Source organism: Pocillopora damicornis, chromosome 3 (assembly GCF_964200805.1).
Source record: "Pocillopora damicornis chromosome 3, jaPocDami1.2, whole genome shotgun sequence".
NCBI classification, from domain to species: domain Eukaryota; kingdom Metazoa; phylum Cnidaria; class Anthozoa; order Scleractinia; family Pocilloporidae; genus Pocillopora; species Pocillopora damicornis.
This window is the reverse complement of record NC_142672.1, coordinates 12,893,325-12,906,502: the sequence shown is the minus strand read 5'-3', so window position 1 is coordinate 12,906,502 and position 13,178 is coordinate 12,893,325. Positions and strand designations below refer to the sequence as shown.

The window sequence follows — 13,178 nt, the reverse complement described above, 5'->3', positions numbered from 1 at the left end:
GAAAATTAGCCAATATGTGCTTAAATCAACTTCCTCTCTCACACAACACAACAGAACAGCTCTACGAAAATGTTTTTCCAGTTTATTTATTTTCTATTTATTTATTTATTTAGCATATTACGAGCATTCCCTCTCTACAAGGCTTATATGCTCTTCCACAATCCATAATTAGGTATAGAATAACCCAAACAATATGGCTATATTTACAAGATATCAACTTCTGTTAATTTATAACTACATGAATGGGATGACTTCTATCTTAGATAACCAATTCATAAAACTAAAACACTGATAGTCTAAAGTTTTGGTAACTCAAAGCAGTTCAATTTATTCAGCTGTGGAGTGCAATTTTCTAGCTAACAGATGTCCTTAAAAAGTTTGCTGTCTGTGACTGTGAACTATACTTCAACAAACTGAGTAAAATTACCAAAGATAGTAAAGTGCTATTAATCTCTCAGATGTTTGACCCTCACAGATCAAAGCTGAACATTGAGCAACTTTTTACATGACTATGATGACCTTTTCAGGACAAACACACTCAAAAAGTCTGGCTCCATGCAAGGTAAATTTACACATTTCAAACATACATTAAAACTAGATGAAATCTCACACTTATTGAATGACTTATAACACTCGTAGTAAATGAAACACTTGAACCTTCATTAACCAATACCAGTTTTCATACGTGACGGAGCTAAATTAGTTGTTGCACTTTTGCAGAGAGTTAAACTATTTAATTTTAATGCATGTCCCTTAGAATACCTTTCCATCGCCCTCTAGGTTAAAAAAAAAAACAACATCTACTACTAACAATTAATCTGTAGTAAGGATTATAATAAGCTTTCCTTTCAAAGAAATTAGAATTTACCTAAAATATTTACAATTTTTCCACTATGTGCTTTATATTCACAAATGTCAATGTAAAACAAGTACCTTTTGGTGAACTGCATGCAGTAACTAGACATATTTCCAAACAAAACTAGAGTGTACTTTTTAAGTTCTTAAAACAGGTAAATATCAAAACCATGCATCTGCACAGTGTTTGTTGCAAACTATTTCATCCATGTACCAAGGCTCTGTTGTATAACAGTCAGATAATGCTATCCTACAGATAAATTGCTTTGCAGCAGACAAGTGATAGCAAAACTTTTAGCATTATCCATCATAGTGGGTTTTATCCAGTGTATAGTGTTGTTACTATGTATATCATGATTTGACCATTGTTATTTGAATTTAATATATTTCACAGGAATTGTTAATTTGACTTATGATTGGTCCAGGTGTTTCTTTTCCTTTTGTTATTCAAACCTTTTTTTTTTCAATTAGCATGTATATTTTTTGTTTTTTTCTCTCTGTTGTAACCGTCTTTTTTGTTTAAGTGGAATAAAAGATGCAAAAGTTGGTTTCTGAGCATTATCCAACCTTCACACAACCAGGGCCAGGATAGTACTTAGATTGTTCCTACCTGTAACTAAAGCACATAGGCTGACAAGGCCAAACAACAGTTATCATTGCAAAGGAGGCTACCACCAGAAAAACTGGAGGCAAAACAGACATCATTTAAAGTTGTTTCTTAACAATCACATTAAGCATGTTGACTCTGATCTGTCAGTTTCCTCATTTTGCACACTCACTGGGTTGCAAGCATCACACGGTCAATAAGGTAAAATCAACACAACCAAAATTCTCCTCACTTAGAACAATAATTGCAATACAACATTTTGAGGCATTGGGAAGAAACTTTCAGAATCACATTGTCTAGTACTTTTCTTTTAGACTATTTCATAGGGTTATGCACTAAAAGCAGTTAAATAGTTACATTAAAAGAAAAAACAGCACATTAAAATAACAAACTGCGAGCCACTGTGTTAGTAAAAACAAAAAAGGCACCATTTGCTTACAAACTGTCCAATCCACTGTACAATGCAAATAAAAAAAAGTTTTAAAACACCTAAAAACTTCTAAATGATTATCTAGCTGTCAAAGGAAATTCTAAATATGGAACAAGGAAACTTACTCTTTATTAGGAGATAGAGAAGATTAGCAGAAACTGCTGGGGATGTAATTGAAAATTTTGTTCAACATCTCTAAGGGTAGTAAAGGGGGAATTCTGATCCTCTTCCATGGAAAAATTTTTTAAAAAATTCCTGCATCTTGTGTTTAAAAGGGAAAACAACAAATCTTTCTTCTTGCATACAAGTTTCCAGAGAAATCATAAGGTTTACACAAAACGAGACAAAAAAATTAAAGTATCACATCAATTCTTTTTTTTTTTCTTTTTTTTTGGGGGGGGGGGGGTGAGGGCAAATCATGCTGGTTCCTGAATTTGCAAATCATACTTGCCTTTGTGTAAAATGATAGTCTGCCATGTTGCCACTTCCAAGCTTTATTGCAGCAGTATGGAGTAGTGTTTGCAAGGCTTCATCCTGTAGATGCAGACAATCTTTAAGCAAATGTATCATAATCTTAGTCTTGTAACTGAGGCGTGTGATCTTGCTGTAATGTAGATAGAGAATACATCTATGCAGGGCAGTTTCTTGGGTGAGTGACAAACAAACAGTAGGGTCAAAGCCTAAAAGATCAAATGAAAGATTATGAGGGTATTCATTTATAATAAGCTTAATTATGCAAGCATTTTTATTAATTCTTTCTCATAATCTATGAGAAGACAGATGCATGGATGACATTACCATGGTTGCTTTTTGTCACATAAAAAGTAGATTCTATGTTGCCCTATAAATAATGGTAATATGACTGAGAGGAGTCCAATTCGGTCTGTAATCATACGAGTGATTAACAAAATGGGACGACCGCAAAGCATGAGTCCTATTTGTTAATCAAGAGTATGATTACTGACAGAATTGGACGACAAGAAATCCTGCTACCAATTAATCATAACCATTTCAATTTCCGAAAAAACAAATACACCTAGAACAAATATCTCCAGTGGAGACAATGTCCTTACTGGTTAAATATACCTACATTTTGGAAATTACCTTATTTCTCTTTGGATAAGAGGTTGTTGCTATGGTTATTGTGATCAATTCTGTGATTGATGGATTTAGCTGAGTGGACCTAGTATGATTGGTTGCTTCAACTGTTCGATTACAGGTGTCCAATTACAGCCAACTGTCCTATTACACTGTCTGATTACAACTGTACAGAATGATTAGTGAAAAATGAAGCAGCTGATGCACCAATCACATTTGAGGAAATTGTAATGGTTATGATTAGACATCAAAATATGGTATGAGCATCAGCAACACACTCAGCTTTACTTTGTATGCTTTTTTGCTCTCACCACCTTGTGACCCTATCTCTGATCTATTACTGAACAAACGCATGGCAATATGGAGTCTTTTTGTTAATATTATTTCAAATCTGCAAATAAAAATTGAGTCACTTCTACACAAAATTGAAATCAAAATTATTCCTGGAGTCACATTCAATAGATGCTGATCAATCCTTTACCACTCTTCTTCTAAGTTTGTGCACTCATCCCTTTTAGATGGAACATGTCACATACACACATTGTTGTCTCCCATTTCATCAAGCAAACTGTTGTTTTTTTTTTTTTAAATGAAAAAGTGTAATCATTGGCTAGTTTGTTTCTCAAATTTTGTCATGGTTTTGATTAATGAGTAATAGACTTTGCGTGGTCCAATTCTGTCTCAAATCATACTCCTAATTAACAACTAAGCCTCCCGCTTTACAGTTATCCAATTTTCTTAATCACTTGACAGTTACAGATCAAATTGGACTCCACTTGAAAGCCAGAGAGCCTGTCCGACTGATGCTTTTCATGGACTGGGAAGATCAATTTTCTCATGAACTCTCGTTAACGGACATCCCGGCTCTCGATTCGTATAAGGGATTATTTCCCGAATCCCGCTCCTCAATTCCCGAGTCCCGTTCATAACAACAATCCCGCATCTCGCTCCCTTCGTACCCTAAATTCCCGGACCCGGCCTTTCAATATCCCGAAAAACCTATTGAGGACCCTCTACAAACCCAAAAGATACTTAATGAATTTCGAGTTAATCCCTATATTGTCATCGTTTAGCATTACGAGACTTCAACGATAAGGTGGGGTAACACCAAGCTCCATTTAGCCTAAACAGAGACCACAAAAAACTTGTTTAGCACGACCCTGAGTACCTACCATTTTTAATTAACCATCCACTGCTCTACACTTGCCAAGAAGGCCTGCCCAGTGCAGAAGAGGAAAGCGATAATTCTTTACGAAATCAGGGATTTCTTCTTCTGTCTTTCCCCCGTTTGTCCCTGATATGTGGGCACTCTAAAATCGCAACGAGGAGATCGTGGTATTTGAGGCACGGCTTTCCTTTGATGCAGAACGGTGTGTATATTTTCCGAGCCATTTTGTACAGCAAAATTAAATATGGACGGCACTTTCTGCGCCTTCGTTTAGTCAACAGTGTGAAGAGTTCTTCCTTCCGAAAACGGTTATGCCAACGTAAGTCCGAGGAACACTAGTGACGAGTTTCCGTGTCGGGTGATTATCGGAAATTGCCGACTATTCCAATATGCCGGACTATTTCAGTAACACCATTTGCGATTTACCAACAGTCAAACGGCGTGGTTGAACCACACATGAACATTATAACATGCTTTACATTTGCATAATACATTGTTGATTTTAAATCAAGGAGATTTTGCTAAATTTTGTATGGCTGTTTCCATCACCCTCGTCGATCTTGAGTTTCTTGTTCAGCAGAGTTTTTGCTTAACACTGTAGCCGCCGAGACCTACGCTTGCAAAGGTGAACAAAACTTATGAATGGTCATAATGATACTGGTTAGAAAGATCCCCAAGATGAAATTTCTACTGTTTAGTTTTTGTTATTAATTGTCGGCCATAGAATAACAGCCATAAAGATAATAGTTGCCATAGCAACAAGGACAAATGTATGTTGGGAAATCATTTGGTCTCATGTTACATCTGTTGCTCCATTATTATTAAATCTTGTGTTGCAGCCAGTACCCTATTTCACGGTTGTACTTTTGTGACTGCATAGGGAATAGACAAAACTGAGCATGTTGTTTGGGTTCATCCTTGCTATCTCTGGGTTTTTAGTTTTTTCTACCTCTACAACAAGCATCACCCAAAAATCCCATTATGACCTTCAGAAACATGGAAAAAAAACCTGTGTGATGAATGTGCCAGAGTTAATTTTAGTTGTTGTTGTTTTTGACTGTGAATATATGAAAATCATATATGTGAACTGCGGTTTAAGAAATGTATATGAAAGTGATCTTCACAGTAATAAACACTACTAAAGTAGTGTTGAAAACAAAGACTGAAAAAAAAAAAAAAAAAAAAAGATTTAGGCCTGTACAGGATTTGAACCCATGACCTCTGTGATCAAAAGCTAGTCATTGTGTTGGTTTGTAATAAACCTGTGAGGTGATGAGTCAGTAACTGTAAATATATGAAAATCATACATGTGAACTGCTTAAGTAGTGTTCATTACTGAGAAAATTGCTCTCATATTCATTTTTTCCATATATTTCTGCAATCAACTCCAACTTGCCACAGCCAAAAGAAACAAGGAAAAACTTCAATGGCCATGTAAATCACAGCATTAAGCAGACTAAACCTTTCTTCCAAAAGAGAACTTCATTTATAATAGCTGACCAAGTATTTATTACAAAGAAAAACAGAGAGTGTAAAACATGAACCATGAGCACTTGAAAGCCTCTTTTGCAACTGTGGAAAGCTTTTTGTCACTTGCATTTAAAAAACTTGTCTTTCGTCTTGCTTTGCTCACTTTCTGTAAATAACAAGTATGCTTTACTACAGCTCTCTATCCCTTCAAAAACTAAAATTTCTTCCCAAAAATGCATGCGTTCAGAGAACAGAGTGCTAGTGTTGGTGGTTTACTGCTCTTATGCAAGTCATAGAGACTTCGTGAAAACACAGGTGAACATTTTTGGCATCTGACCCCCCATATCTCAGATGGTTCTACATCCTCATGTCTTCCTCTCCACTGAAACACTGGTATTTGTGTTGTAAGAATCCTCCATCATCTTGCTGCTTCAATAAAAGGATGTTTCCTCCTCACTTTCCTCTGATGATAGTTGAGTTGAAGACCCCCGTCCAGGTTTATATCTTGGATTGATACTTGGAGCTACCCCTCCAGCCTTCAACCTGATGTATGCATAAAAACCCATCAAAACATTGTGACATTTTGCCTTAAGTTGGGGAAATATGAACTTCTAACCCACAACCATGTATCTGTCTAAAACAATTGGACTTATTGTGCTTGGCTGAAAAGCTATAAGCCCCTGGGGGAGAATAAAATTATAACCATAAACATTTCTAAAATACCTTGAGTTTAAGTGTTCCAATTGAACTTTGTAACTGTCAGCAAGCTCTGTTTGTTCATCCAGACTGCGCTGTAGTTTCTTCATATTGCTTGTTTGACAGTCAAGCTAGATGAATGAATTAAACTAAGACAATTAATCACTATCTCCCATCAAATTAATAATTTACCAGATTGATGAATGAAAATTGCTTTGATGTTTTTCTAATCATAAGTGACTCTATCGTGAGACAAACAAACAAAGTTCATCTCCTTAATCTTACACCATGATGAACAATAAGCACATATTTCATTACAACCTTCTAAGCAGTTGTGCAAAAGTTTCAAAAACATTTTTCCATTAGTGGCTGCCACAAATGTGATAGATGGCTGTGGGGTAAGGTGAACCCAAACACAAGAGCCTCAGCTTGTGGGCTAAACAGACAGCAATAAGGTCTTAAAAATGGTGGAAAACTGCCAGTAACTGAATCTTTATTGAAACTGCCTACAGTTGTGTAAGTGATTAAATTTACCAGGTTATGGTTTTTGGTTCAGTATTGTTCACCAGGCTTCCATGACAGCCATATATAACCCCTTTTTATTGATCTCAATTTAAAGGCTTTAATTTTACAAAGAAATTCTGTTATGATGGTAATGATAGATACATGAATTTGATTACTCAATCCAAAAATTAGATTGTTTGGACAATTAACATTTGGCCCTTTCCATCGCAACCAACAAAACTAGCTGAATGACTTAGATTTCTACCTCATCTTCAGCTTTGGTCAAATCAACTTTCAACTCTTCCACCCTTGTCCTCAGTTTTCTGACTTCATTCTCATGCTGTTCCACTCGTTTTTTGGCATGACTAAGCTCCTCAGCCTTAACAATGAACAACACAATCATTTTTAATAAACATAAAGGCTGCACACTTGGGATGAGTGAGTGTAGTCTACAACATAGGTGACTAGCAATTTATCCCTTGGGTAGCATTATCCACCCTTTGAAAAATGGCCTCCTGATGCCTATCTCCTGTTTGTATAGCATCAAGCATCTTGGAGTATGTTCACTCCTGGATAGGAAGCTAACCAATAGCAAAGAGACTGGAGCTTTTTACAAAAACAAGATGCTCCACGCAAAGTTCCGGCCTGGGCAAAAAACTAAACCTCTTCATCTAAGACCTGCATGTTGACCACAAGGCTACCATGACTGCCATATCCCACCTGTAACATATTACAACCCTTACAGAAAAGATACTCTTTCAGAAACTCAAAATGCTGACTTATACCTTCTCCTGAAGTTGCTTTCTCATTTTACCATAAGCATGCCTTAATTCTTGCAACTCCTGTGAAAAAAAATCACTTGCAGTCAAACTTAAGGGACGTAATGATGACATACATAGAAAACATTGTTCTCTGTACATCATTTCAGCAACCTCTCTAGTGATTTCCCGAATCTGCACCAACTAAATATCTATCACCCTCTGATCATGTGTTATCAAGGTTGCACAATATTTATCACCAGCAACAGTAATCATTCGGACATTAGTGCCTTGACTTTACATGATCTGCACCATCTAATTTGCAGGAACTTAAGTTGTTACTTAAAAGCCCACTGCTAGCAAAACTTGCTAGATGAAAAAGCAGCGATAGCCAGCTGGGCTTTTGGCTGGCAATTGCTTAGCAAAGAATGCTGGGCACTTCTGAGGTTACACACCTATAATCTTTCAATATTGAATGCTGTCTTTCAGCTGCCTTGCTTAAAATTTCAGCTGGCACCCTTATTTCTTAACACAAGCCAAAACATAAAGAAAACCAAAAGCCTCTATTCATTTGAACATTGTCAAGTAATTTCTCTCCATGAAATGAAAAAAAAAGGTTATTTCAATAGACTTACTCTGTTCTTCTCATCAAGCTGTGTTTGTAACTGCTTGACATCAGCGCCTAATAAGCCCTTTGATGCTTTGCTGGATTCAGTCAACTGAGATGTCAGGTCCTTACAGATAAAATTAAAGATTAAATGTGTGTGGGTTTTAAAAGGGAAGAGACACTTCACTGTCTCTAATCTTCTACTGTGGCCTCACTGTCAGTGTGCTGGACTCTCGTTTCAAATTTCCAGGTTCAGGACCTGGCTGGGTCAGTGTGTTGTGTTCTTGGGCAAAACAATCTTCTCTCACAATGCTTCTCTCTACCCACAAGTATAAAGGGGTTTTCACAAATTGAGAGGGTAGCCTCACGAAATACTGGGGGATTAACTTTGCAATGGACTAACATCCAATCCACAAGTCAAGGGGTTGGGGGGGCAGGGGAGAGTAGCAATACTCCTTGTCACTTCATGCAATGAAAACCAAGATAAGCTCAGGCCAGTTGGCTCAAGCACAGACTTTTTGAAGGGGCTGTACTCCCCCTAAAATTAGGGGAACAAAAGTTTACAAACCCCAGCTGCCTGAATACATGTGCTGTAATCGCCTTGTTGCAGCAGTGATGCTTGCATGTTTTAATGACTTTATTAGCCATGCTAGCCGTGAGTTCAGTCCTAGGCAGATTTCACCATGCCAGATTGGCTGGAGGGTAGAAAGCCCAATGAAGACCCACTTTTGGTTTTCCAAGTTGAGGATTGAACAGTGGGTCAACAACTTAGCCCATAAAAATATCACTACACTACAGAAACTTTGGACACTTAAAATAAATCATCTCATTTTAAGATCAGTTAGATGTCGATGCATACATTCGAGATGCATGCATTCAGCAGTAATCAAGAGATTACCACTGTCAGTATTAAAAATATTAAGAACCTCAATTTGCAATCGCATCTTCTTGTTTTCTCTTTCCAAAGCCAACTTCTCACTCTCCAGCTTATCCCGTTTGCTCCATTCCTGTGTGTTCTCAGCTTGCAATCTTTCAATCTTTAAACAATTAAAGGAATAAATGTTTTATGAGAAACCATATTTCTACTTATGGAAAGTCATTAAGTCTAAGTATTTTGATTTGTGAATATTTGTGACATCTTGACAACTGTAACAAGAGTAAAACATTTCCAGATCCTACTAGTGACTACTAACCTCTCCCCTAAGTTCACTGATTTTACGAGCATTTGCAGAATTGTTGGTTGAGTTACAGGCATCTTCCAAGTCAGCATTAAGTTGTCCAACTTCCTTTTCATGTCTGCTTCTTACACTTGCAATCTATAGATCATTATCATCTTTAGTACGTCAGAAAGACCCACTTAGGCAATACACCAACCACTTACAAAAGATTGTCAAATAATAACATAAGCACCAACGATTTGCAATATTTGCTATATCTTAAGAGCTATCTAACTGCAACTGTGTTGCCAGTGCAAAACTAGCCCTTAATGTCAAATACGAGGCAAAAGTTCAACAGAGAACTTTTTTTCAGCCAAATCATGCCAGATTTACCAATTGTATTGGTGGTAATTCTTCAATCAAGGTGCCCAAGTTTGAAACATGCAGTCCAGCTTTATTCACAGCAAAACATAAGTAAAACAAACCTCCTGAGCATAATTTTGATGAGACACCATGAGTTCTTCATTTTTTAGCTTCAGAGCAGTGAGATCAGCCTGAAGACCATCCAACTCCTCTACGAGATTCTGTTTGGAACTGAAAAAAAAATACAACTTTGTTAAAAGAATATAGAACTTTGCCACCAGTCTCCTGGTTCTCAAGGAGGAAGTGGTTTGATGAGACAATCACAGGCAAAAGCTCCGATAATTTATAGTAAATTGAGGATTAGAATAATTTTCCAAAAAATTTAGTGGAAGGATGAAGAAGCAACAAAATATATCATCATCAGTTACAAACTAGGGTCTCAACCATTTATATAGTCGCTTTGTGTCTTTTGTAAACTGTGTTCACATAAATGGTTCACTTCCTGTCTTGTAAGATGCTGGCAAAAGGTTTATACATGGTGCGTATAATAATTGTAATTGAACTGAGTGGTGTGCATTTGGTCTGAAATCATATGCATGATTTCAAAATGCAACGAGCGGGCAAGATTGGTTTGTTCAGATTCCTACTCCCCCCAGTAAAAAATTGTGTTCAAATGCCTTACCTAAGCTTTTTGTAAAAGGCAAAATCAGCAACCGTGGCTTTCTATATATTGACCAAGCTTTAAAACCTAGACCTTGTAGACCTTTTCTTCTTAACCATTTGCAAGCAAAGTGAACTATTTACTTGAAGCACCTTCATATTTAAAGATATGACACTATATTCCATTGGAAAGACTTGACACTTCTGGTTCTAATTCCCCACCCCAGCCTGGCTAGGCTCAAATTCCCCACCCCCCCCCCCCAGGCCTACACAATGATCAAATGCCTGTGAGTTGCCAGTAGGTTGCCAGGGGGGGTAGGGATGTGGGAGCTTCAAATTGATCAACAGATTATTTGATAAAACTGTGGTTGAGCATTATTTGGCTACACTTCAAAAAGTCTACAAAACATCATATTTCCCACGGTAAATTTATCATTTACTAGATTAAAATGTTTGTTATGTCTATTTTCCTAATTTGCCGACCTCAAATTATCTAGTCTTTTGTCATCGTAGCCATCGATAAAGAACTTGACAGTTTAATTACCTAATGGAGATTCCCAAAATAATCCTCATTCTTCAAACCAGCGGGTCTGCACAGTATGACCAATTAAGAGAAGTATCAATTTGTCATCTTAAATGTTAGAAGGTTTACACCGTTTTGTTTACCAAATGTTTTTCCCGTACTTACAACCAAATGTCAGACTTAAGTCCTTCATGCGTTTAACTTCGTAAATAATATATGACCTCGATTACACACAAAGTTTTATGCAGATTATGGCAAAGGAATGTGAGCGCAACCATTATTCCTTCTTGCAAAAAGTAATTAAATGAAATTATCCGAAAATACACGTTTACCTTCTCTCCTCTATGAGCAATTTTTCCGTTTGTTCAAGTTTCATTCGCACGAGGGCAACCTGTTGTGAACTTTCCTCTTCTGCATGCCTTACATCGATGGATTTCTGTTTTTTAGAACTCGCCCGGTTTCTTTTCCGTTCCTCAGCGGGAACAGAATGACTCCTTTCAAAGGTATTTCCATCTTCGCATTGTCCCTCGTAAAACTCGTTCTTCTGAAGAATTTGTTCAATAAACTGTTTCTCAGCTCCTAATTTCGGCACTGTCGTTTCATAAACGCTAGAGTTTTTGAGACCATCACTATGGTCAGGTGAGTTCTCTTTAAGCGATGGCTCAACTCGAGCAGAAGGAATCGTACGTTTGTCTTTCTTTAATTCCTTCTCCAGTCGTTCGTTTTCCTTCTCAAGTTTCGACTGAAGTTCTTGAGCTGCCGATCTATCACGCTTCAAGTTCGAAATTTCCTTAGCTGCGGCCTCCAGTTTCAGTTTTAACTGTCTATTTTCTTCTCTGGCTTTGTTCCGTTCAGCGCGAACTTTCCCCCACTTCTCTCGCCAGTTTGCGGTGCAGTCTGACCACCATCGCATCGTCTTTTCCATCTGACTGGCTCGTGCTCGAGCTTCTTCCAACTCTCGTTCTCTCAGCTCATCTCTGTCATCAAAATCGTCCTCTAAAAACGCCGAAGGAAGCTCGCCCGGCTGACTCGAAGACTTAACATGCCGTGTAGGATTTACGGTTTGTACCTGAATTTTTGCATTTCCATTCATACTTGACACGAATTAGTCGCGGTAGCTTTTCCAGATAATTCCAATGCCAAAAGGAGACCGGTAACAGCGACTATTTAGTCTGCTCTTCAAAAATACTTTTATTGCATTACACTGATGAATAGAAGCGAAGACCCGATGAACAGAGATGTCGATCGTAACAATGCTGAACGCAAGGATAATTAAACCAGACACCAGCTGAAGAAACTAGGAACAAATTGTGATCTCCACTCAATAGATGAAATGAAGGCGAAAGCCAGGATCATTAACTTCTCATCACATCCCAACGCATTAACTGATCTGTTGTTATTCCTTGGAATCTCCAAAGATTGAATCTCGCCGAAGAATTCACGCAATCTTTGATGATGTACGCTGATATTTATCCCTATTTCCGTTCGATAAATTAGTAATTGGAAGTTTCAAATCTTGTTGCACTGGTTAGAAGATGTGATAAACGAAGAAAGTAAGGAAAACTACTCAGGATTTCACTAAACACATGACAAACCACAAGTACACAGAACGATGAATCAATTAGTTTCCGTAAGCGCCATTTACAAGAGACGATTGTAATTAGAGGTGTCAATCAAATGATACTGCATAACGGAAGCTGAGTACAAGTTGTCACGGTATTTTCAGGTCTCAAAAATACGTCAGCGAGATAATCTTTTAATGATAACAATAACAAACTCTGTTGTTTTATTTTCCTGACACCTACTACCAGGTATTCACCTCATTGGATCTTCGAAAATTTTATTTCCAAATTCAAAATGTTTGTAGTTCGCGTGCAAGGCTCGTGTCCCCTGCAACGAAAACCTTCACGAATCGCTCGACGAATCCAGCTGGAGACTTTTATTCGCGGTGGATCAAACTTAGGATCTAATATGCACGAAGCAGAAAAAAAGAGAAAATTTCAAAACAGAGGAAGATATGATAAGCCAGTGATTTAAATATCCGTACGATATTTCGAAAAGTGCACAAGCGGATATGGGTTTAGATTCGTTTAGATATATATTACACATTTTTTTTTAATTCTAAATAACATATTGATCTAAAAAATATTTACAAAGAAAACTGTCTGTGGGAGTATTTAACCTCAAGCGACCTAGCGCATTAGTCATCGTGACATCAGACATCATAATTCACTGGATGCAGTTGTGTGTTTTGGAAATATGATCACGTGTGAAGAAGAAGG

At 37.4% G+C, this 13,178-nt stretch overlaps 1 protein-coding gene and 1 long non-coding RNA gene across 2 annotated transcripts; both read right to left on the bottom strand.

The window, feature by feature from the left end:
• Positions 1 to 72: 72 nt before the first annotated feature.
• LOC149048280 (uncharacterized) lies at positions 73 to 5,182 on the bottom strand. The gene is made up of 2 exons (XR_016184802.1): positions 4,163 to 5,182; positions 73 to 2,572 (listed from the first exon to the last, which is right to left on the bottom strand). It is a non-coding gene; the product is annotated as an uncharacterized LOC149048280 (long non-coding RNA).
• Positions 5,183 to 5,621: 439 nt separating this feature from the next.
• On the bottom strand, positions 5,622 to 12,564 carry LOC113674302 (coiled-coil domain-containing protein 102A). The gene is made up of 9 exons (XM_027190787.2): positions 11,229 to 12,564; positions 9,836 to 9,944; positions 9,387 to 9,509; positions 9,120 to 9,230; positions 8,222 to 8,320; positions 7,614 to 7,670; positions 7,094 to 7,207; positions 6,352 to 6,455; positions 5,622 to 6,171 (listed from the first exon to the last, which is right to left on the bottom strand). Exons 1-9 carry the CDS (start codon positions 11,987 to 11,989, stop codon positions 6,060 to 6,062), a joined length of 1,590 nt encoding a protein of 529 aa, XP_027046588.2. The 5' UTR covers positions 11,990 to 12,564; the 3' UTR covers positions 5,622 to 6,059.
• Between the last annotated feature and the right edge of the window lie 614 nt (positions 12,565 to 13,178).